Genomic DNA, 23,517 nt, shown 5'->3' on the forward strand with positions numbered 1-23,517 from the left:
GAACTGAGATCCCCATGGATCTCTTCTGCCTTCTACTTCCCACCATTATTTCACATTTTGTGTTTATAATTCCCTTGATTTTCTTCATCACATCTGTCTTGTTTTGTTTGTTTCATTTTGAACTTTGTGAGATTATTATATTTTATCCAATTGTTTTTTTTTAGTTCAAGTCGTTGCTAATTTTTTTTATTATGAATAATGCTGTGCTGAGCATGTTTGCCTATTTTTATATACATCTATATTTATTTCTTCAGAATAAAATATTAGATCTCATTGCTGGATCAAAGCATATGTGCATGTTTTAGGGCCTTGAACACATCATTTTCAAAAAGAATATACTAGTTTATTTTTCCAGCCTTTTCCAACACTGTATTATTGTCAATTACAAATAAAAAATCATAATAATTATGATATTGAATGAATTAAAATGAATAATAATGAATTAATTATAACGACTGTTACAATTACAATGAGGTATAACTATAAAGATTTAGTCCATGTGTAATTGCTAATTTGAAGGGAGAAAAAGAAACCCCATCTTTCTTTCTTTTCTTAATGAATCTCTCACCACTTGTGGAAATTACTTTTCTTGAAAAGGTCTGCCGTTGGCAAAACCAAGACTGACAAGATTAAGCTCTCCAAAAAAGGGAGAGTTAGAAAACACAGGCTATAACATTAATTATATATTTATGAAACGTATGTGATATAGCACTGAACATACATAGCATACACCTTGGCCTTGCATATATATGTTGTGTGTGTAGAAACAGAAATTCTCTAAATCCACATCACCAACACACCATCAGGCAATTCCTTTCAAATTGCCTTTTGTTCTTTAATGAGGTGGCTAAATCTCTGTCCAGGGTTGGCTTCTTCTGTTCTTTGAGGACATGCAGACCCCACTGATTCTGTAATTAATTGAACCAGCCCCAGACTCAAGTAACACCAAAGTCCTCATCACAGATTTTCAGTGAATAAACCTTACTCATGAGCTTTGCAGTGAAAGCAGTTCTGCCACTTACCATATTCTACCACTCTGACCATCAGTTCCCTCGTTGGAATCATGAGTACAGAAGAACTCTACTGTTGCTTGGCTTATCCAACCCCATTCCTAAACCTATTTCTTGCCTGTCTCTTCTACAGGATCTGGAAAAGCTACACATCATATTAATTTTCCTATTCTCCCTTGTACTAGGGGTTCAGGGAGATTATGTGACGTAGTTTTGGCTAATGAAATACGCAGAAGTCCTCTCTAGGACTTCTGAGAAAGGTTTCCTTTTCTCAAAAATGGAACTGAAGTTGTTGGCATCGCCACATGCCTGTTCACCTTGTTATGATCATTGATGTGGTATTTGGGGCTGCAGCAGCTGTCCTGTGACCAAGAGGGAAAGGCCAACATAATCTAGGAACACCAGCTTTCATACTGTTGAAACTCTGAATGAGCCAATTCTAGGTTTCTTGTTACCTAAATAAATAAATAAATTCCTATTGATTAAATGTTCTGTTACTAACTTTAGCTCATAGGATGGCTTTGAGAATTATGTGATATGGTTTTCCTAAAGGCTAATCAAAATGCCTAGCAGCGTTAAAGATTCAACAAAACATATTTTATGAACATTATTTGTAGTAGCTATAGCAGTACACTGATCTCAATTTCTCCAAGTATTTCAACTCTGACGTATAAAGTGGTTCACAAGTAAGAAGATGATTGTTGAGGATCATTCTCTGCTGCCAAATAGCTATTAGTGATCTTGGGCAAATCATGAACTTTTATTGGCTTTGGTTTCCTCAGCTGCTTATAAAATAATATCAAAATTCCCATTCAGCCCTGAAATTCTTTGATTCTATTTTCTTTCACAAGAAATTGTTTCTGTTTTATGATATAGGATCCAGACTACAGAACCAGAGGAGGACATCTTGAGTGGAGAAGAGAGTAATATTTCTAATTTACATGCGTGAAGTTTAAAATAGTCCCCCAAGAGCACCCTGTACCTTCCAGCCAGCTTTTTGGTGTGATGTAATTGGCTATGCCAAATATCTACTAAAAGTAACAACACATGTTTAACCTGGATACCAGCTTAACTTGACGGCCTTGAGAGAAGTGTTATCCAGTAGTATTTTCTATGATGATGGAAACGTTTTAGGCCTGCATTTTCAATATAGTAGCCACTACATGTGACTGTCCACCACTTGAAATGAGACTAGTGAGAATGAGGAACATTATTTTAAATGTAAGTCAGTCTTTATAAATTAAGTTTAAAAACCCATTTGCAGCCAGTGATCACCACATTCAGCATAATTCTAGAATCCAGACCTAACTTCTAGTTAAAGGAAGTGAGAAGCAGCAGAAAAAGTTATGACACCAATGGGAAGGAATCAGATAAAGCCACGGGTGGGGAATGGTTCTATAAGACAACAGCCCTGGGGTCCTGAGAAAGACAATGCTATTTAAGACAACAAAGAAACAGCAAGGTAGAAGAGATGAAAGAAAAATCTAAAACATTTACTCTAATTGATAAAACAATGCAGACTTAAGAGATATTCTTGGGTCAATTGGTGAACATAGAATATGATGTGGCTGCAACATAATATTGTGTTTTGAAATATGTATTATTTGTTTTTTTTAGGTTTGATATTGGCATTGTGATTATATGACAATTATATTTTTTGAAAATGTATATGAAGTGTTTAGAAATAAAGAGTCATAATGCCTACAGCTTCCTTTCAAATGATGCAGCAGGTGTGTGTATGTGGCGTGTGTGTGTGTGTGTGTGTGTGTGTGTAAGAGAGAGAGAGAGAGAGAGTTGGAAGAGGGATAAGAGGGAGATGAGGAAAGTTTATGAGAGTACACTGGAAAGATATAAAGTAGCAAAATGTTTTTATTTACTTTTGTCCTATTCAATTCTGTCTTGTCTGATACTTATGATACTTCTTTTGAGAAAGAAAGCAAAAAATACACCTATAAACCAAATGCCATAAAGAAGATTTTCTGGCAGAATATTAAAAACACTGTCTGTATTTTTGTTCTTTATAGTAAAATGTGTAAGAAGATGGAGAAGCTAAAGAGAAAACTATTAAACACAAGAAAATCAAGTCTTGTTAATTTAAAAATTCTCAGAGACAGATAACAAGTAAAATTTAAAAATGTCTTCCAGGCAAAAAGAAAACCCAGGGTACTGTCAGGAGAGTATGGTATAAAGTAAAAGGTGTAGCTATAAAATCTTTGTTAACTAGTTTTGCTAAGAGAAAACTCAGCCATGTGTGGTAGTGCAGGCCTGTAATCCCATCTACCTCGGATACCTGAAGCAGAAAGATCTCAAGTTTGGGGCCAGTCTTGGCAATTTAGAGAGGCCTTGTTTCAAAATAAAAAATAAACAGGGATGGGGAATGTAGCTCAGAGGTAAAGCACCCTTGTGTTCAATTCCCTGTACTACAAAATTAAAAATAAGAAAATGAGAGAGGAGGGGCTGTGGTTGTGGCTCAGCGGTAGAGCACTTGCCTAGCATGTGCAAGGCCCTGGGTTCGATCCTCAGCACCACATAAAAGTAAAATAAAAATATTGTGTCCCCCCCCCAAAAAAAAAAAAAAAAGAAAAAGAAAATGAGAGAGGACACTCTGGGGTCATATCTCCAAGGCAACTGTTCAGATTTAAAAAAGAAAAAAACAGAAGCTTCAAAGGAGCTGAGAGGAATGTGCTAAACAGCCTAGCAGAGGCTGATGCTATAATGGGACAGGCATTGGGATAGGGGCAGTGGAAGGGGTAAGCATCTTCTGTAAGTGGAAGGATGTGAATCAGGTATCCAGCCTCCAAGATGCCTTCAATGGCCCCTGCCACCTGATATTTGTGTGCTTGTGTAGTCACTGAATGCATACTGTAGAGCTGATGGTGTATAACTTCAAATGTTTGGCCATAAAAGATTGCAGTTTCTGCCTTGGGCTGTCTTAGATTCTTGCTCTGGGGGAATCCAATTACCATATCATATGGACACTAAAAAAGGCCACAAAAAGAATGTACTAGATTGGACAGAGTGTCCACCCTCAAATTCACATGTGTCCTAGCCACTCAGAATGAGATCATATTTGGAAATAGAATTGCAGACGTCACTGGTTAAGATGTCATTGCAGACGTCTTGCTGGAGTAAGGTGGGCCCATCATCAATATGACTGGTTTCCTCATAAGAAGAGGAAAAGTGACAGACCCTGGAGAACAACTTGAGAGGATAGAAGCAGAGACTAGAGTGAGACATCCATAAGGCAATGATCACCAGGCATTGCTGGTAACACCAGAAGCTAAGAGAAAGGCACAGAACAGACCCTGCCCTGGAGCATTTAGAAACAGCATGATTCTGCTGACACTTTGATTTCAGATTTCTAGCCCTCAGAACTGTCATTTCGAGCCACCTCACATTGTGGTGCTTTGTTATGACAGTCCTAGAAACCTAAGGTAGAGAAGGAGACCTTCTGCCACAACAGCACCAAATTGCAAGCCCTGTGAGTGAACATCTTGGAAGTGGTCCTCCAGGTCCAGTGACATCACAACCACAGACTCATGAGGGAGCCTTTGTCAAAACTGCTCAGCTAGACTGCTCTTAAATTTCTTTCACACAGAAACAGATATGTTTATTATTATTTTACCCCACTATGTATTGGGGTGATTTGTTACACAGCAATAGATAACTAGTACTGCAAGAAATTTAGGGGAAGGCTATACCTAGGCATGAATGAATATATTGACTTCTTTATTTTATAATTATCTATTGTAGTCTAGAGCTTTGATGGTGGTTTGGAGGCTTGTCCTGAGTTATCAACTGACATTAGAGATACTTGAACTGGGATGGAAGGTAACGCAAAGCAGCATGGCCTTAGAAGTGCTTGGAGGACTGCTCTTCAGTCCGCAGAGCACCAAACCCCAGCACTGAACACTTCTTGGTTTTTTCCTTTGCTTCCAGATTCTACTAAGACACAGCATCTTCTCCACCCCTCCCCACTGCCTGTGGCCCCTAGTCCTACTCTCAGAGTATTGGTTTCATACAAACTTTTCCAGGACATTAGATTCCCATGATCCCAATCTTGAAGAATTTCAGAGAGTACTATTTTAGTCAGCTTTTTTTTTTAGCTGCTGTGACTAAAAGACTCAACCAGAACAATTGTAGAGGAGGAAAAGTTTATTTGAGGGCTCATGGTTTTAGAGGTCTTAGTCCATAGAAGGCAGGCTCCATTCTTTGTGGCTGGAGGTGAAGCTGAACATCATGGTGGGAGAGTGGCAGAGGGAAGCAGCTCACATTGTGATCAAAAAGCAGAGATTCCACTCTCCAGATAACAAATATATACCCAAAACCATGCCCCAATTTCCACCTCCTCCAGCCACATCCTACCACTTCAGTTACCACTTAGTTAATCCTCATCAGGGGGTTAAATCACTGATGGGTTAAGACTCTTAAAACCCAATCATTTCTCTCTGAACCTTCTGGCATTGTCTCACACATGAGCTTTTAGGGGACACCTCACATATAAACCTTAACTAGTACAGAAGAACAGAGATTATTATAATGAACTCTTATGTGCTTGTCACAAGTATCAACAATCAGAGTGTATGGTCAATCTTGTTTCACACAGATTCCTCTGGCCTTTGCCTGAATTATTTGGAAGTAAATTTCAGACATTTCCTCCAAAAATATCTCTGCATATAGCATATCACACTTAGTTAAAAATCAACAATAATTTTTTAATGTCTTTAAAGATCTTATCGGTATCTACATTTTCCTTTTCTCACAACTTTTTAAAAAATTGTGTCAGGATCCAAGTAAGATCCAAACCATAAAATTGATTTCTATATCTCTTGGAATATATAAGTTTATTTCTTTTTTATCTTTTTGCTTTTTTTTTTCTTGGAAAAGAAATTGGGTCATTTGTCTTGTAGGTTTACCAACAGTCTGGAATTTGCTGACTGCATCCATCTTTAACAGTATTATTCAACATGTTTCTTTACCCTGTGCTTCTGGATTTCTTGCAAACTAAGAAAAGAAAAATGATCACATTCAGTTGCTTTTTTTCTTTTTGTTTACTTTCTTTCTCTTTCCTCCTCCTTTTTCCTTTTAAAAAAATATTCAGAAAAGCAAATATAATGGCAATTTGCAACAAAAGTCCACATGTAAGATTTTTCTTTTTCTTTTTAAGGGTCTACTTCAGCAGTGGGTATATTTCCATCAGAAGGCACACATGTCTACTGATCTCCAAAGAGCCATGGATGATCACTGCATAATTAGAAGACAAAGCAGTTCCATTTACCCTCTAATATTCCTTCAAATGTATCATAGGTTATAACTCTGAGACCCATACTTGTTTGAAAAAAGTACCAAAAAGAAATAAAGCTCATGTACATGATTTTGTGCTTCGGCTTAGGCTTGAGCACAGCTTTTCACTGCTGCTTCACTGTCCCTATTCACTAAGCTCTAGATGTCGTGATGTCACACTACTGCCCATTCAAATGGCTCATCTTCCCTACCCTCACCCTTCAATAAGAATAGAGATCAGTTTCATATTTATATTTGACCTTGAAACATCTGAATGCTATTCTGGTAAAACTTGTGTTTGATTGAACATCTGCTCCACAACTCGCTGGCTATATGACTTTGGGTAATTCTCCCAACCCTCCCAGCCTAATAGGTAGTAAACTGTGGCTGATAAGCCTATGCAGAAGCCTCAGCAGGGCAAAATGGGATAATTGAATGCAATGATGCTTATCAAGTTGCTTTGCACAGTGCCCAGCTCAGTAAATGGTTGATATTATTATTATACATTAGAAATGAAATGCACTCAAGCAGTTAAATCCATTAAATGTATGAAAGCCTAGAATAAAGAATGTGAAGAATCCCTGTTGCTATGTCCCTTGAGTAGGCCCTTGGGAACATTACCAATGACTCAAGATGTGCTAATTTTAAATTAAATATCACATCTCTCTAAAAGAGCTAGCCATATGTCGGGTGTGTGTGTGCTGAAACTGCAGTGTCTAAGTGGAAAGAGCTGTTCTCTGAAGGAAGTGGTTGTTATTCCCAGGAGAAACAGGAAAATGGTGTTGTATAGGCAGAAAGAACCAATAAAAGCTCATTTACCTGGGACTGAAGCTGCCCTACTGCTCTCTGAGGGGGGTGCCAGCTGCAGAAGCAACCAATTCCATTATAAAATACTTTTTCTCCTAGAAAAATCATCTGATGTCTATTAATTTAAAAGTGGCATGTATTGAACATGTGCACAGTGCCAGGTGTGTTACTCAGATTATTTTGTTTAATTCTTCCAACAACTCTTTAAATTAGCATTGAAAGTAGCAAAACTCAGATTGAAACCGAGAGAATTTGGATGTCAGTCATCATTCTTGTCACAGTCTCCATTTATGTAGGTTGAGTTTCTGAATAAACCATGCCTATATTTCCCCAAGGTGCTTTAATTTCACAACTTGTAAAATTATTTGGGTGAGGAATCAAGGAATTTCAGGCATCAGTATAATTTCATGCATCTGTGAAGCTAGTACTCCTCAAGCTGGGGAAAGAGGGATGGTAGCCTTTGTCTTATTTGAACCACAGGCCACTGCAGTTTCTGCTTCCTTTGTCTTCCCTCTTCCCCCAGCCACCTCCTTCTGGTCTTCATGACCCCTAAAGTTGTCCTCCCAGAGAGAACTAAGAGAAACACAAAACAATTGAGAAACTGCAGTATCTTGCCAACACTAAATGTTCTTAGTTTGTGAATTTTTCCCTCTGACAAAACATTAGTTGGCTTTCCTTATGAGACAAATAAATAAATAAAAAGACATTTGCAAAATCATTCAAAGTGAGAGAATGTCAAGAACCCAGAATAGTCTGACAATGTGGAGTGCAGACAATAGCGCCCTCCCCTGACTAGTCCCTGAGTCTGGTTTCAACACAAGAGCAAGCATGATGTTAAGAATGGAGACAAGGAGCAAAGGGATGTTTAAATTCTGTTCAATTTGTGGTGATGATGGCTGTGCAGAGCTTAGAGCGACACAGGAAGAGTCACAGGAAGACTACCGACATTAAAACCCCTATGGCCCCCAAAATATCTGGCCACTCTTTGGCCCTTCAAATTTAAGCAGGAGCCTAAGACAGTGAGTTTCTGAGGAGCCTGGGCAAGAGCTTGTGACTAGGCACATTTGGGCTTCCTTCCAAAGTCCCTACAGCCCAGGCTGTTCCCCCACCCAGGTGTCCCCCAGCCCCACGGGAGAGGAGAAGAAACAGGCACAAAGTTGGGGAAGCCAAGAAGCAGATAAATGGGTGACAAATGACTGAGCAGAACATGGTAACAGGAGGATAGAGGAACACAAGTGAGCCCTGAGCACACAGTAAGGAGAACAAGAGCCAGAACAAGGAGAATAAGGGAGAACCTGTCATTTACTTAGAACCCCAGCCCATGGCTGAGCACCTTTGATGGCAGTGAGGAGGTCAGGTCAAAGTAGGTTTAGACAACAATCTAGGTGCCCACCCTTAGCCCAGTGCAAAACTGGAGGCTTTTTTTTTCCTTGTAAAAAGTAAACCAGAGAGGTTTTGACCCAACATTAAGGTCTGAGTGCATCCTGTGTGCTGGGGGTGTAGTTCAGTGGTAGAGCCCTTGCCTAGCATGTGTTAGGTCCTGGGTTCAATCCCGAGCAGTACATACATACAGAATACCATCTTGAAGAAATGGTGGCCTCTTAGCTCTTCCCCCATTCCTTCCTATTCTGTCGCAAGCAGGGAACTGGGTGGGCTCAGGAGGAACTGAGGAATCCCAGAAACTGACCTTTGTGGTTCCCAACTAAAAGGTTCATCCCAACCACACTACATAGCCATAATTCATCTATGGCCAAATATTTTCCATCCACTTTATTCTCCCACTCATAACTCTGCAGCCTTCTGTAGCATGCCACTGTGTGAACCCTTTAATATCAAAGCTAAATAAGTATGGATGAAAAATAAATATTAGATAAATATTTATGGATGAAAACCAAAGCCAACAAACAGGAAAAGGCAATTCAGATGCACTAAAAAGCAAGCTGACTGTGGCCAGAAGTTGACTGGTCTCAGCTATATGCCCAACCATGTGGGCCTTGGATGCTATCAATCTTATCTCCAGGCAACTTGCCTTCAGACCAGCCATTCTGGAGCAACAAGAGGACCCAAGGGAGAACCTGTTTTCCTGAAGTGGGATTCTGGAACAACAGCTTACTATGGAATATGTTAAAAATATAAACTTTTGGGCCCTATCCAGGACCTACTGAAGAGGAGGAGGTTCGCCCCTCAATCTGTCTTTCAGCAAGTCCTTCAAGTGATCTTTGAAGCATGCTGAAGTTGGAGAACCACTCACTTGTTCTCCCATCCTCCTGGATAGTATTTCACACTGCTTCTTCTCTCTTCTAATCCCAACACCTCCTCCCCCTCCATCCTTACTTAGCAGATGCTGCCTTGCTTGCTTCGACTTCACTTCAGAGAAAACCGAAGCAATCAGGAGAGAATTTCCACAGCTCCTACCACCACCCACCGCCCACCAGCATCTGTTAACCAAAGTTAAATCAAATGTCCGTGCTCCCATCTGAAGCAGTTCAGCACTGGACACTAGTTCCCACCCCTCCTCTCCTATGCAAGGACAGCAAACCAGCACTTTCCCCTTTCTGTCCTACATCATCATTTTTTAACTGCCCATAACAGCACTCCCATCAATTAAAAACATGCTGTTATTTTTTGAAACTTAAAAGTGTTTTCTTGATCACATTGCTCTCACCAGTTATGGTTGTTTCTTTCCTCTCTTATAATAAACCTCCTTTCAAGTGTGTCTATATTGAGGACCAACTAGCCAATGACTGCCATGCAGCTTAATCTTAAGGTCAATTCTCAGTCTTTATCTTACTTGAGAGAAGCATCAGAAACAGCTGACCACTCCTTTCTGCACATAGGTTCAGTGTTCTCACTGTTCTGCTTAAGGCTCTGTCTTCAGTGCCCCTTTTCCCCCGCTCTCTTTACCCTCATTTCTTTGGTGATTTCATCTGGTCTCATGGATTTATATAATGTCAATATACAAATAACACCAAAGTGACAACTCTATTTCAGATTTTGCTTCATGCTCCAGACTACTCCATGTCTATTCAAACTCAACATATTTAAAGCTCAACCCTCGTTTTGTTTCCATATCATTATTTTACAATGTATGAGAAAATTTTCTTATTTGTTAATTTTGTGTCTCCCCACCAGACTACCAATTCCTTATGGTAATGTTTTCCTTCCTTCCTTCCTTCCTTCCTTCCTCCCTCCCTCCCTCCCTCCCACACGGGGGATTCAGCTTAGAGGCTGTATCCCCAGCCCTTTCTATTTTGAGACAGGGTCTTGCTTAATTGCTTAGGGCCTTACTAAGTAGATGAGGCTGCCCTCAAACTTGCAAACCTCCTGCTTCAACCTCCCAAGTTACTGGGATTACAGGTGTGTACCACCACACTGGCTTGGTAATGATCTTTGCCTGTTTTGTTCACTGATAGGTTCCAAGCACCTAAAACAGGGTATGGTGTAAAGTAAGCACTGTGAATATTAATTGAATAAATCAACATCATCAGAAAGAGACAATACTGCAACCAAAAAAATAAAAATAGGATACCATAAATATAAAAGATAGGCTGAGAATAAGGAAAACTCCAGGAAAAGAAAAAATGAAATAGCCAATAAGAGGACTGAAAGATAAAGCTGAAATCTCAAGTGAGTAAAGCAAAAGAACAAAGAGGTGGTATAAAACGTTAGAAGAAACCAGAGACCATAATTGAAGGTTTAACATGCAAATAATAGGTATTCAATGAAAAGGGACAAGGTCATCAGAGAGGAAAAAAACATTAAAGAAATAAATTAAGAAAAGTTTCTAGACTTGAAAAATACCAGTTCACAGATTGGAAGGGCCTACCAAGAACCCAGGACTAGTCCTATTATCATGACAAATGAAAAACAAAATCCTACAACTTACAAAACAATTGTACAAAGAAATAACACAATGGCTGTGAAATTCCAAGTGGCAAAACTGAATGCTTGCAGATAGAATAATGCTTTGCAGTTCCAGTAGGAAAGGGATCTCCAACAAGAATTCTGTAGATAAATTGTGACTTAACTGTCAGGACACAGTAAAGACATGTTTCAGGCAAGCAAGAACTCAAAACATTCACCTCAGCTGCAGCGAGGAAGCAGCACTGCAGATGGACACGGCCCTTTTTTCAGCTACTGTCAGCCTCTAGAAGGGATCCTGGGGGCACCCAGGTGAGCTGGACTGGTTTACTGGAGAAATGTGGAGGTTGTTTCCTTCTTTTTTTTTTTTTTTTTTCCCTTCAGGGATACTCGACCAATGAGCCATATCCCAAGCCCTATTTTGTATTTTATTTAGAGACAGGGTCTCACTGAGTTGCTTAGCGCCTTGTTTTCACTGAGGCTGGCTTTGAACTCGTGATCCTCCTGCCTCAGCCTCTCAAGTCACTGGGATTATGGGTGTGTACCACTGTGCCCCATGGTTGTTTCTAGAAGCTTAGAGTGAAGTATTTGATAACTTCACTACAGTCTCCACTGGAAAATGATTTGCAAAGATGGCCTTGTTGGTTCTTGGAACTATTAAAAAATAAAATCTTTGATTATGGGTGAATGTATGTTATGCTGTTTGGTACATGTTTTATCCTCCTATGGGCAATACTTTGAAGGGTAGGCTAAGATCCTATGTGACCTGCACTTTATCTGATAACTGGTCCTATGAGCCACAACATTATCTTGGACAGTTGTGGGTTAAGGGTGGGAGGTGGCACAGAACCAGGGAGATTTCCTAAGGAACTCAACACAGAAAAGGCCAAAGGAGCTGACAATTCAGCCTCTGAGCTCTCAAATTTTGAGCACACCTAAAATTGAACATGGATATCCTTGTTTCTGTGGCATTTTTCCCTTTGAAATGCTTTGGGTCAGTGAGAATCTTACTCCCTACCCACACATCCCCACCCACACAATGTGCATGCACAATACAGCTGGCCAACAGCTGTGCCTGACAAGCAGAGCAGTGAAGAAGGCTTGTGGTGATACAAGGGATTTAGTCATTTATTTGTCCTGAAGATTGAACGCAGGGCCTCGTACATTGCTGAGCACATGTTCTTGCACTGAGCTACAACTTCAGCCCAAGTATAGGATTTTGATGCTGGACAGATAGGGGTTTTCATTGTACTCTTTAGGCAAGTGAGCCTGTTTCTCCACATAAAAGTTATAATACATCAACACTTTCAGCTCCCTATTATGGAGCACTTACACGTGCTAGATACCCTCCCCCCCCCTTTTTCATATTACTTCTTTTGGCAACTGAATATAGCAGATTCTCTTTGTCTTGACTTTTTATTGGAGTACTGGAGAATAAACCCAGGAGTGCTTAACCACCGAGCTACATCCCTAGCCCCCCTTTTTAAATTATTTTTTAAGACAGAGATCTCACTAATAAGTTGCTGAGGCTGGTTTTGAACTTGTGACCCTCCTGCCTTAGCCTCTAGTTGCTGGGGTTATAGGCATGTGTCACCATGCCCAGCAATTGTCTTGATTTTATAGAAACAAAACCAAGCCTTAGGAAATGGCTTAGGTTCACAGTAAGTGGTCGAGCTCAGAGGTCAACACAAGCATCAAAAGCCCCCACTTTTTACTTACACTTCACTAGCCTAGCAGTAAAATGGTGTTTTAATCAGTTTTTTCATCTCTGAAAGACTTTAAAAGAACAATTAGAAGAGGAAAAGTTTATTTGTCTCAATTACAGAGATTTCAGTCCATAGAAGGCAAATTACTTTGCTCTGAGCCATGGTGAGGCAGAAAATCATGGTAAAAGAGTGTGTCCCAGGAAAGCAGCTCAGGACATGGCAACAAGAAAGCAGGATAGAGAGCAAGCTCCACTCACCAGGGACAAAATATAAACCCCAAAGCATGTCCCCAGTGACTGCCTGAACAGAATAGGCAATGAATAGAACACAGCCTTCCAGAAGCCTGATGGCCAGTTATGCAGTCTGAAACAGTGGCTGAGCAGGTAAATGATAGGCACCAACAGTTGAGTCAAATTGGAATTGACACCTGCTCTCATCAAGAAAATCTGCTATGGAAAATTGAGACCTGCAGGTGACATCTTTCACTGTGTATTTTGGGGTCTTCCTAAATGAGCATGGTATCTGATTTCAGATTCCTCTGCCATGCTTATCTCCCACAGCATCTATGGCTCCCTGCTTTGAGGCCCAGCTTGCCAATATACATTCTTTAACCCACAACCTGACACCTGTACCTTTTCTGGTCACAAACCACTTTGAGGCTCTGATGAAAACTAGTAACCTTCTTTCAGACAAAGACATAAAATTTTATATATCATTCAGTGGGCTCATAGCTTCCTGAAGATCATCTAAGTCCCCATCCCTACTACACATGCAGGCTCTTGCCAAATGTAGAGGTTCATGAAAGGTGGATTCCCTACAAGCTGCAGCAAGGAGCCTGGGGTGAAGAGGGGACAGTTTTTAAAGATGTTTTTTTGAGAAGCTGAACTTTAAACTTAAATAATTTTCTTTTTTGATTTAGCAAATGAAACAATGGATGTGAAACAGCCTAAGTTAAAGGTGGTTCCAATTATAACAAATGGTTGTAGAGTTCCTCCCTGCAGAGCAGGTTGTAGGGAAATGGAAATGATGAGGACATAGAGAGAATCCTTGCATGGGTCAGCCCTGCCTTCCATTTTCTAGTTGTATGCATATGGCCAGGTCCCAGAGCCTCTTGAGTTTCATTGGCTTACCTCTGCATCCGGCATGTGGGGGAAGAGTATTGAGTGCAGCTTAGAATTGCTAGGACCACTGGCAAGACTCTTCTGAACCCTGACTGTTCCATGAAGTAGGTGTGAGACTCCGGGAGAGTTCAGCATTTTCTCATTTTTTAAGAAGGTAACAATAATATTGCCCATCTCCCCATGATGTTGAGAAGATAAAGGGTCTGTCACATAATTGAAGTTCAACATTTGTGATTGTTCTTCTTATTATCCAAGTTTCAGAAGGTCTTGTTGAAATTTTTTTAAAAAGTGCATGTATAGAGGCCCATTAAATATAACATCATGGGTAACCACCACATTCACATAAAAAATCAAATCTTCAGGGCTGGGGTTGTAGCTTACTGTTAAAAGCACTTGCCTTGCATGTGTGAGGCACTGGGTTCAATCCTCAGCACAACATGAACACAAATAAATAAAGATATTATGTCCATCTACAACTAAAAAAATATTTTAAAAAAATCAAATCTTCAGAATTACCCGTGCATCTCAGCCATGTTACTCTCACAGACAGAATGGAAAGAAATGAAGATTCCACAAGTTATCACACGAAACTGTCTTTTACTAATAAAACCAAAGAACCTCAAATACTTTTTGTGGACTTTAGCTTTTTTCCTTCAGATTCTGAAATGGTATTGTGCATGTACATATTTTTAAATTTAGGTACATTTGGAGAACACAGTTGTGGACACAAAAAAATACAAGAAATGAATGAGATGTTCTGAAATCTGATTTCAAACTCGTAATTATTAAACTGATGTCTGTGAATCCTGTCCTGTGAAGTATGTGCCATTTCTCTCTGCTTTTCATGACGGTGAGATCACACAGCAGCCCATGTAACAGACATGAGAAGTACGTTAACATAGAATCAAAGAACTGTACATCTGTTAATATCTAGTGGAAGGTGTCAACCCAGCTGGCTTAGAAAAATCTTTAAATAATATTTCCACTTATCCCATGAATACTTTCTTTCCCTTAGTGTGTTAATTAGAAAGACTAGTAAGTATTTTTTGAACATGCGCATACGTGAACACATCCAGCATCCTGATAATTAAGAGTCACCCTTGCTGCTGCTGGACTAGAGATCCCTGATCTCTGCTGGACTAGAGATTCTACTGGCTGACTCCTCCTTGCAAAAAGCTGTACTAGAGAGCCCCAGGGAATTCCTGGAAGCCCCAATTGTTTCCCTTGAGAAACAAGACAGGCAGGGCCTCATTGGTAAGCTGGGTTGTATATTATTCTTCTATGAAGTGGATAGGGAAGATGGGAACCTTGTTGTTTGGAAGAGATTGAATATTATGTGGGGCCTTCTACAAAACAGTTCCCGTTGGCTTGTTCATGGTGGCATATCCTGCCTTTAGGTAATGACTTCCTGGAGAGACCCAGTTTAAGCATAATTATGAAGACTTATGCCCATGCAAGTCATCACCCTAACATGAACAAAAATAATAATGACTTAGAAGCAAGAGCGTCTTCAATGAAGACAGTTACTAGGCATCATTTAGAAACTGAAGGTCACATGTTTAGGGCACCAGACTCTCAAATAAGGCTCAGCAATGCCCTAAAAACTGCATAAGCATGAAGGAGACTTATCTTCTAAATTGATATTATTATTTATCCTTTATAAAAGGAGTGGAAACTTGGGCTAATATTTAGACAGTCCCCTGTAGACAAGGACTAGACCATTCCAGAGTCCTATCTTGTCTTTTGTGACAATGTCTTACCTAGCCTAATGAGAATTACTTGGAAAATCCTAGACCTCTTGTACCATGATGACAAACGCCCTTCTAAAAACGGAAATCTACACAATAGAATTACTAATGATATACTAATCCAAATTAATGCCCCCTTTTTAAAAAAAAATAGTCATCTGGATAATACCATAATTTTCTTGTCTAGAACCTTATGTTGTTCCCCATATGCATAAATGCAGACTAGTACTTTTAACTACCCAAAAGTGTACAAAAAGGAATATATTCATCCCAAATTTACACTTTTGATCACTTAAACTAAATTTTTGAAATACGTTTGGTTGCAGGGACATTGGTCCAGCTGAGGATCTTCTTGTTTATCACCCATCTGGAATTGTATCCACATAACCAATAAGTTATCATATTGATAAAACTGAAGTGGGGTCTGTTTGTTTTTATTTTTGTGATACTGAGGATTGAACCCAAGGCCTTGCACATGCTAGGCAAATGCTCTATTATGAGCAACATCCCTAGCCCAAGGTGGGGTCTATTTTAATAATATACATCTGGGTACATGTTCTAGAATTGCCAACACTCAGTCATTACTACTTACAATGTGGTCATTAAGTTTACTCTTGGTATTATGAAATACATTCCTCAGGGCACTAGCTGCTTGAATTGCAAAGAGCTTTTGAACTTTAGGCAAAGTTCCTGAAATCTCTGCCTTGCTAGACTGGCAGCTCTAATGCACTTCCTGGGGTTTCTTAGAAACACTGAAGTGAGCACAAAACACAAAGAATAAACAGTAGTCAACTGTATACTCCCCCCCCCCAAAAAAAAAAAAAAAGTTCCCAACAAATGCCCTATTGTCCTCTGTTTCTGTTTAGGTTTTGGAGTGGTCTTTCTCTCATAGTCTTCTGAAAATACCCAGGGAAAATGCTGACGGTCAGTGGGATATCACTCTAGATTATCTTTCTTTTTTCTTTTTTTTTGGTACCGGGGATTGAACTCAGGGCCCTCGACTACTGAGTCACATCCCCAGCCCTATTTTGTGTTTTATTTAGAGACAGGGTCTCACTGAGTTGCTTAGGGCCTCACTTTTGCTAAGGCTGGCTTTGAACTCATGATCCTCCTGCCTCCGCCTCCCTAGCCACTGAGATTACAGGCATGTACCACCATACCTGGTTATATTATCTTTCTGATACATAAGAGAGACATCACCTGACTGCTCCCCTATCTGTCAACAGAGATGACACTCCACTTTTTATGTTATATACAGAAAGGTATGGCTGTCCCCATACGCTCATGCATGCTCATCTCTGAGCTCATGTGGAGAGAAGGGCTTTCCATTTAGAACAATTTACACCTTCAGACAACAAACACCAAGAAACATGCAAACACCACAGGGAACCTGAAGGTGAAGACTTCATATTTTACACAATGAGGGGACACTGTTACAAAATGTTGATGGGATGGTTTCTGTTACTCATGCTCTAACTTGAGGGTCTTTGCAACAGAAGGGTGCCTGTGAAGGTGTTTTTTTTTTCATCTTCTTCTCTTTCAGGAGTTACAGGTAGTTCTATATCAGGCACTATGCAATCTGGTGGCTTTTGGTCCAACATGTATTTTAGTTGTCTTTGCACCTTTTTAATTTCTTTGTGAACAGCCAAGTTCAAATGCTGGAAATCGTGATGTCTCTGGTACCAGGATGTCAGAGAGAAAGTGAATAGCGCCAGCCATGCCTGTAAAGCAAAATGTGGATCTTTTTACAAATAGTCATGAAGGTTATATCTGCAACAAAGTAACCTTCAATTTTTTCCTCTACTGGGGGCTCTAAGGATATGAGAAAAAGTACTGGGGACTTCAAAGATGATTTCATTAAAAAAAAGAAGAAAATTAAATCCTTATATTAATACCCAGCAACTATTCTTCACTCTTAAGTTTTTTTTACAACTGGCTCATGAGCTTTCATCTTATGTCTATAATACTACAGAATCACTACCAAAGAGATACAGATGCTAAGCTGGAGGTGTAGCTCAGTGGCAGAGTGCGTGCCCAGCATGCATGACGCCCTGGGTTCCATCTCTAGCACCATACACACACACACACACACACACACACACACACACACACACACATATAAAAGTTACAGATGTTGTCAATTATATTTCAATACATAAAATTTTCCCCTCTCAGAGCTTTTATATTTTAAGTCAAAAAAACAGTTGTACTTTACATCTTCTTTAGGTTTTAAGACAGTAATTTTCAAACAAGCATTATTTGCTTTGGTCAAAATCCCCATTCCATATCAATATAGTAATTAAACCTCAGGTTTCACACTTCCCTGACAGGAGCTTCTGAAAGTCTCAAGGCCTCTGTCTCCCACTCCAATCAGAACGATACCTTTCCTACAGGATTTGTTTGCTTAAGTTTTCTTTTGCCATAAAAATCACATAAAACCAAACACAAATCTTAAGCATATTTCCTCACGAGTTTTGACAAATGCACACACTTGTGTAAAACAAACCCTGTCAAGATCTGGAATATTATAACTCCCAAGCAGTCCCCGGTGTCCATCTGTAGTCCATCCCCACTACATCCCACAGAAGCAATCACCACAGATGAATTTTGCCCATTTTGGAACTTCACATAAATCACAATACAGCCTTCTGTGTCTGGGTTCTCCATTTTGTTCATGTGTATGTCAGTAGTTGGTTTCTTCCTATTGCTGAGTAGTACATTATAGATTGTTTCCCTGTTTTCCTACTGGAGGACATTTCAGTTGTTTATAGCCTCCCTTACAAGTTTTGCTTGAAGAAAAGGTTCCAGAAGTTCATTTTAAAAATTAAAAAACTAGTAACCTATATAGGAACCTATTAGAAGTAAACAGGAATACTTGACACCTTTGGGAGGACCCTAGAGAAGGCCATGCTGCAATGACCCATTTTCTGGTTTTAAAGGGTAGGGTGCCACATTCACTGGATGAAGCACATTAGCAGGAGTATGCTCCCTCATGAGGGGTCGTAGGTGTCAGCAACCCCAGCATCCTAGTAGCTCCTCTGCCTGACATGCAACATAGACATTCAATATAACTATTTCTTGGTCCATTTGACAAGAGTTTCGTTAACACCTACCACTATTTGTGTCTGGCAGGCACTGGAAAGACCCAAGGCAGGGAGTTAACTTCCCAGACATCAGGGGATTTTACATTGAACAATTTTGACTCACTAGGGCTTTGAAGTTGCTATTTTAATCTTGAATTTCTAAACCTGAATGACCTCCATTTAGAGTTCAGGTTCTAACTATATTATATCTGATGAAAATATACCACATTTTTATGACATAAGGAAAAGTCTCATTGAGAAATATTCTTTCTATATGATGTGCCTTGCATGTGCTAGGCAAGTGCTCTACCACTGAGCCACAAACCCAGCCCTCTATGTTATTTTTGAATATTAAAAAGATCATATTCCCCAAAAGATCTGACAAATATTCTATTTTTGTTCATATTTCTATTATGTGATTAAAAGTATCACCAAGGTCAGAATAAAATAACATATATCACTGGAGGTGATTTAGACATCAAATAAAACAATAAAGGAATACTACCAATAGCTTCAACACATAAAAACTTGACATCATAGATAAAATGGGCCAATTTCTCAAAAGCAGGAAACTCCTACAACGTACCCAATATGAAACAGAAAAAGGAAACAGCCCTATAACTATTAAAGAAATTGAAATTATTTTAAAATCTTGGAAAAAGAAATTTCCAGACCTAGAAATGTTCACTAGAGAAGTCTACCAAACATTAAAATTTGATTTATACTAATTTTTCCACCAATAAATACAAAGCCTGTCCCAGAAAACAGAAGAGAGGAGAGTTCTCAGGACAGTTCATTAGATCAGGATTACCCTGCTACCAAAATAAGATAAAGACAGTGAAAAATAGGAAAACTAGAAATTAACACCCTTCATGAATACAGATGTAAAATTCTTATTATATAAGACTAGCTTCTGGAACCCTTTCTTCTAAAAAAAACTTGTCGGGAAGCCAGGGAAAAGCCCAAATGTCCTTCAGTAGAAATCATTTTATTAGTTCTGAAGTTTACTTTGGGATAAGTATAAGATGTGGCTCTAAAGTAATTAAAGGTTACTTTATTATGAATTTATCTCAACTGACCTTTTAGTCTTTGTCCTTTGATTTTTGTGGCTTATAAGTTAATACACACATAAATATAAAAAAAGAAGTTAAGTCCCTCTGTAAGACTGCTATTTTTTTTCCTTAAGTTACATTCTGTTGTGCCCAGAGCAGACTGATAATTTTTGTTGCTTTTACTGATGGCCTGTTATTGCTCATTTCCTGAACGTTCTTCAATATTTATTTTTTTTCCCAATCACTAGTATTACTAATTACTAATACTTCCAATTAATTATTAATACTTCCTTATATAATTTATATATACATATAATCTAAATATATAATATATAATATAAATATTTAAGTTTATATAAAATAAATTTATTTATTTTTAACTATTCAAGCTTCCTGTGAGCACATTAATATTACAATATTACAAATGAAATGCAAGAGGTATCACCCAGATGCTTATCTCTCCTACTGAGCAGTAGCAAGCCTTCCATACTGTATCCATATCACTAGATAATCACTTCCATACTTTGTCTGCATATACTTCACAGATCTACAAACACTTGGATGATATTCACAACAAAAAGAAGGCAACATAAAGACATACTCAATATCATTTTCAGGCATCAATTAATCTGTTTACTGCTATTTTAATTTTGGAATTTTTACTCATGTAAGATCAAATATACTACTGCTAATCCCCAGAGACATGGAGATCAATTTCACTCACCCAGATGCTTAAATCTACAGTTTTTTTTTTTTTGCTTGTTCACTCTCCTACCTTCAAACAGGGAATAGGGTCTATCAGGAATGCGGCATCCATGCGCTCCATAATCTAGACACCACTCTGCAAACTAAAAAGAAAGCATTTCTTTTTAAGAACAGAATTTTCATTTGGTGAAAGGCAATAAATGAGATACTACAATGAATTCACCAGAACCGACAGTGTTTTGGAGCAAAGGCTCAGGACTGGACAACAGTGCTACTTCCTCTCTGAGGGCTGAGTCCTGGCAAGTTATGTTATGCACCTCTCTTCACCTGTTTTTTTCATCTGCAAGGTGGTATCTACCTCATCCATTGTCTGTCCTTTCTAGGCATCTGCTGCTGCCCACCCAGTTGTCATTTCCAAAGTAACTCCAAACACTTGCTCTGAATTAAAAAACCTGGCTTGGAAGCTGCCTGCAGAATCAGCTGCTGGCTCCCCCTGGTGATCTCCTGTGGCAGCAGCTTCAGCCCTGGCCAGGGCCATTCTCAGTCACACTCTTGTTAAACATAATCTACACTCTCACTTTTCTTATCTCCGCTTCCTCTTCCTCCACTTTCTTATGCACCATTGTTTGACAGTTCCACCTTGAAAATGCCTCATCCCTTAGCTTTGTCAGTGCTTTCCTTTTGAGAAATATTGAGTTCTCAAACCTCTTCAATGGGATTTTTCTATATTATAATAAACTTCCATTTTATTTTCTTAAGGTAACAATTAATATCAAATTTAGCACGTTTAATAACACTCTTTCTGTTTTGTATTTACCAAATATGCTTCCTCTTTTCCCTTGTTTGATCAGCATCTACCTGGTTTTCTTAGACAATAGGAAAACACTCAGGTATTTCCATCCCCTCCACCCTAAAGAAAAAAAAAGATGGCACTAAATTCTGTTCTACATCCTAAACTCTGCATTCTATCATAGACAATGCCTTGTTGTATAACTCAGTATTTTTCTTGCATTAATGTGTGGAAACACAACCTCTGCCTCATCCTTCCGAATGGAACTAAAGTCATCTTTCTAAAAGAAGAGTCTCAAAATGGACCCCCATCTTTCAAATCAGTACTCAATGCCAGCTGATTATTAAAATCACCTGCAGAGGCTTTAAACTATTAGTGACACACTCTCTCACTTAATTGGTCTAGAGTGGGCCCTGTGATGTCAGGTGTTACTGAGGTTGAAAACTGCTAACAGACTTATTTTCTTTTGCCTCTGCCCGCCTGACTTTATCTCTTACTAACCACTCTTCCTATGACATCCCACAACACTGAAGTGCTCAGAGTTTCCAGAATACACAGAGCTATTTTGTGCCTTGGCAGTTTTATACAAGTTATTCTCCCTATCAGGAATGTATCCCACCCCTTAGCCACCTGGCTCCTGGTCCACCTGAGACTTCATCATTGAAGAACCAGCTGTATCTTAATCCTACTAAAGTCTTCAAAGTCCCCATATTTACCTAAACATCTACAATTATAATTATCAAGGCTGATGCAGCCTGCAGGACCTAGCTGCTTTATACCTCTGTCTCTCCTGTTCTGGCCTCCCCACTCCAAGCTCCAGCTACCACAAACTTCACACGTTCCCCAGTGTGCTTCACAACTCCAGAGCAGTTTCTTCTCTTTTTAATACCTTACCTCATACCTCTTTGCTGAACTTCTAGCTGTTCTGTAGGTACTAGTCTGGATGTTTTTTTTTCTGAACTCCTACACCCAGTTTGGGCCCTAACCTCTGAATATGCTTCTACAGTATCCACAATCCTCTGTGTGTGTTTACTCAGAGGCACCAACAAGAGGTATATTCTATTTCAATTAAGAAAATGACTATAATTGTAACAGATGTTCATTGATCAAAAAGTATAAAGAATATATCAACCAAAAGGACTCCATCTATCAAGGCTCATGGTAAACATTTTCTTCCGACCTCTATTCTATGAGCATATTACTACAGAGTATGAAATGTGTATAATAATGAATATACTAGCAAATATTTATTTGAAAAGGAAGCTTGAAGAAATGTGCTCAAATTCATAAAATCACACAGTTTTATAACAAATAAACACAGTATAGATGGTAATTCTAACCAAGTAGTGTCACTCCAAAACTCCTGTTCTTCAGAGGTCATTTACATGTGTTATTCCTGTCTTATAGACAAGTACACCACAGTATAGGGAGGCCAGGGACAAAACTTTGCCAGAAGAAACCAGGGGTTTTCCCTTGTGATCAAAAAATGAAGCAGATTTGGAAGGTAGAAAGCAAATTAAGTTTTAGTAAACATGTGTAAGGTGGGAAAAACAGGTTAAAAGGAGAAAAAGAACTGTTTAGGGACTTTGTACAAGTTCTGGGGTGTTCAGATGTACTCACCTTGCAAGCTCGGTAGAGATACTTTTTATCCTTTGTGACGTGGTAAAGAGACAGAAAAGAATAGCCATTCCCAGAGGTCCCATGGCAAATCCCGTATCCCTTTCGGAGCAAACCTCGCTGCCAAATCACATCACTACACTCCATGGCCTCTTTCAGGTATTTCTCCTCCTTAAAAACCTGGGCAGTGAAAAACCAAAACAGTGTTAATAAGATGGTCTCAATGAAGAGTTAGAAAAATCCTTTTCCTTCCTGGTTAGAAAATTACACAATGTTAGGAAAACAGAAATGGCACTAGGGTAAAAACAAATAAACAAAAAACCAATAGCACTAACAGTGCATCATTTCTTACAGTCCCAATCAGCCTATTCTTCTTGGCCTCCTCTTTTGTAGTTTGGCATAAGTAATCCTAAAATTAAGCTTAAAAATTAGTTATTAAAGTTACCAAAAAATTAGTTATTAAAGTATGGACAGCTGCAGAGACAAACAGGCACAGTGAAGGCAAATGACTAACAGAAGAAGCTGTTTGTTTTTACTCCCCAGACTCCCTTATAAATTTTCTTCTCTCTTTTCTTATTTTTCATTTATTGCTTCCCTGGTCCTTTTCTCAGAGTCTGTTAATAATTTCAACAGCTTATGAACTCATGCCATTTAAGTACAAATGAGTTTGGACAATGAAAGACATGAAGGCCATTAGACATGATCTACTTATGGTGGCATACAGGATCCATCTA

At 39.0% G+C, this 23,517-nt stretch overlaps 1 protein-coding gene across 2 annotated transcripts in view; it reads right to left on the bottom strand.

The window, feature by feature from the left end:
- Positions 1-12,525: 12,525 nt before the first annotated feature.
- The window catches only part of LANCL2 (LanC like glutathione S-transferase 2), a 53,329-nt gene continuing 42,337 nt past the window's right edge, over positions 12,526-23,517 (bottom strand). Inside the window, exons 7-10 of one of the 2 annotated variants that reach the window (XM_081287655.1) lie at positions 22,787-22,963; positions 20,447-20,519; positions 17,159-17,257; positions 14,247-14,623 (exon numbers count right to left, since the gene is read on the bottom strand). In XM_081287655.1, coding sequence (XP_081143781.1) covers positions 17,163-17,257; positions 20,447-20,519; positions 22,787-22,963 — 345 coding nt within the window. In that variant the 3' untranslated portion in view covers positions 14,247-14,623; positions 17,159-17,162. Of the gene's footprint in view, positions 17,258-20,446; positions 20,520-22,786; positions 22,964-23,517 lie in introns of both variants that reach the window. The other variant, XM_081287654.1, reaches the window with a different exon arrangement.

This window comes from Spermophilus citellus (genome assembly GCF_964194105.1).
Source record: "Spermophilus citellus genome assembly, chromosome: 3".
NCBI lineage: Eukaryota > Metazoa > Chordata > Mammalia > Rodentia > Sciuridae > Spermophilus > Spermophilus citellus.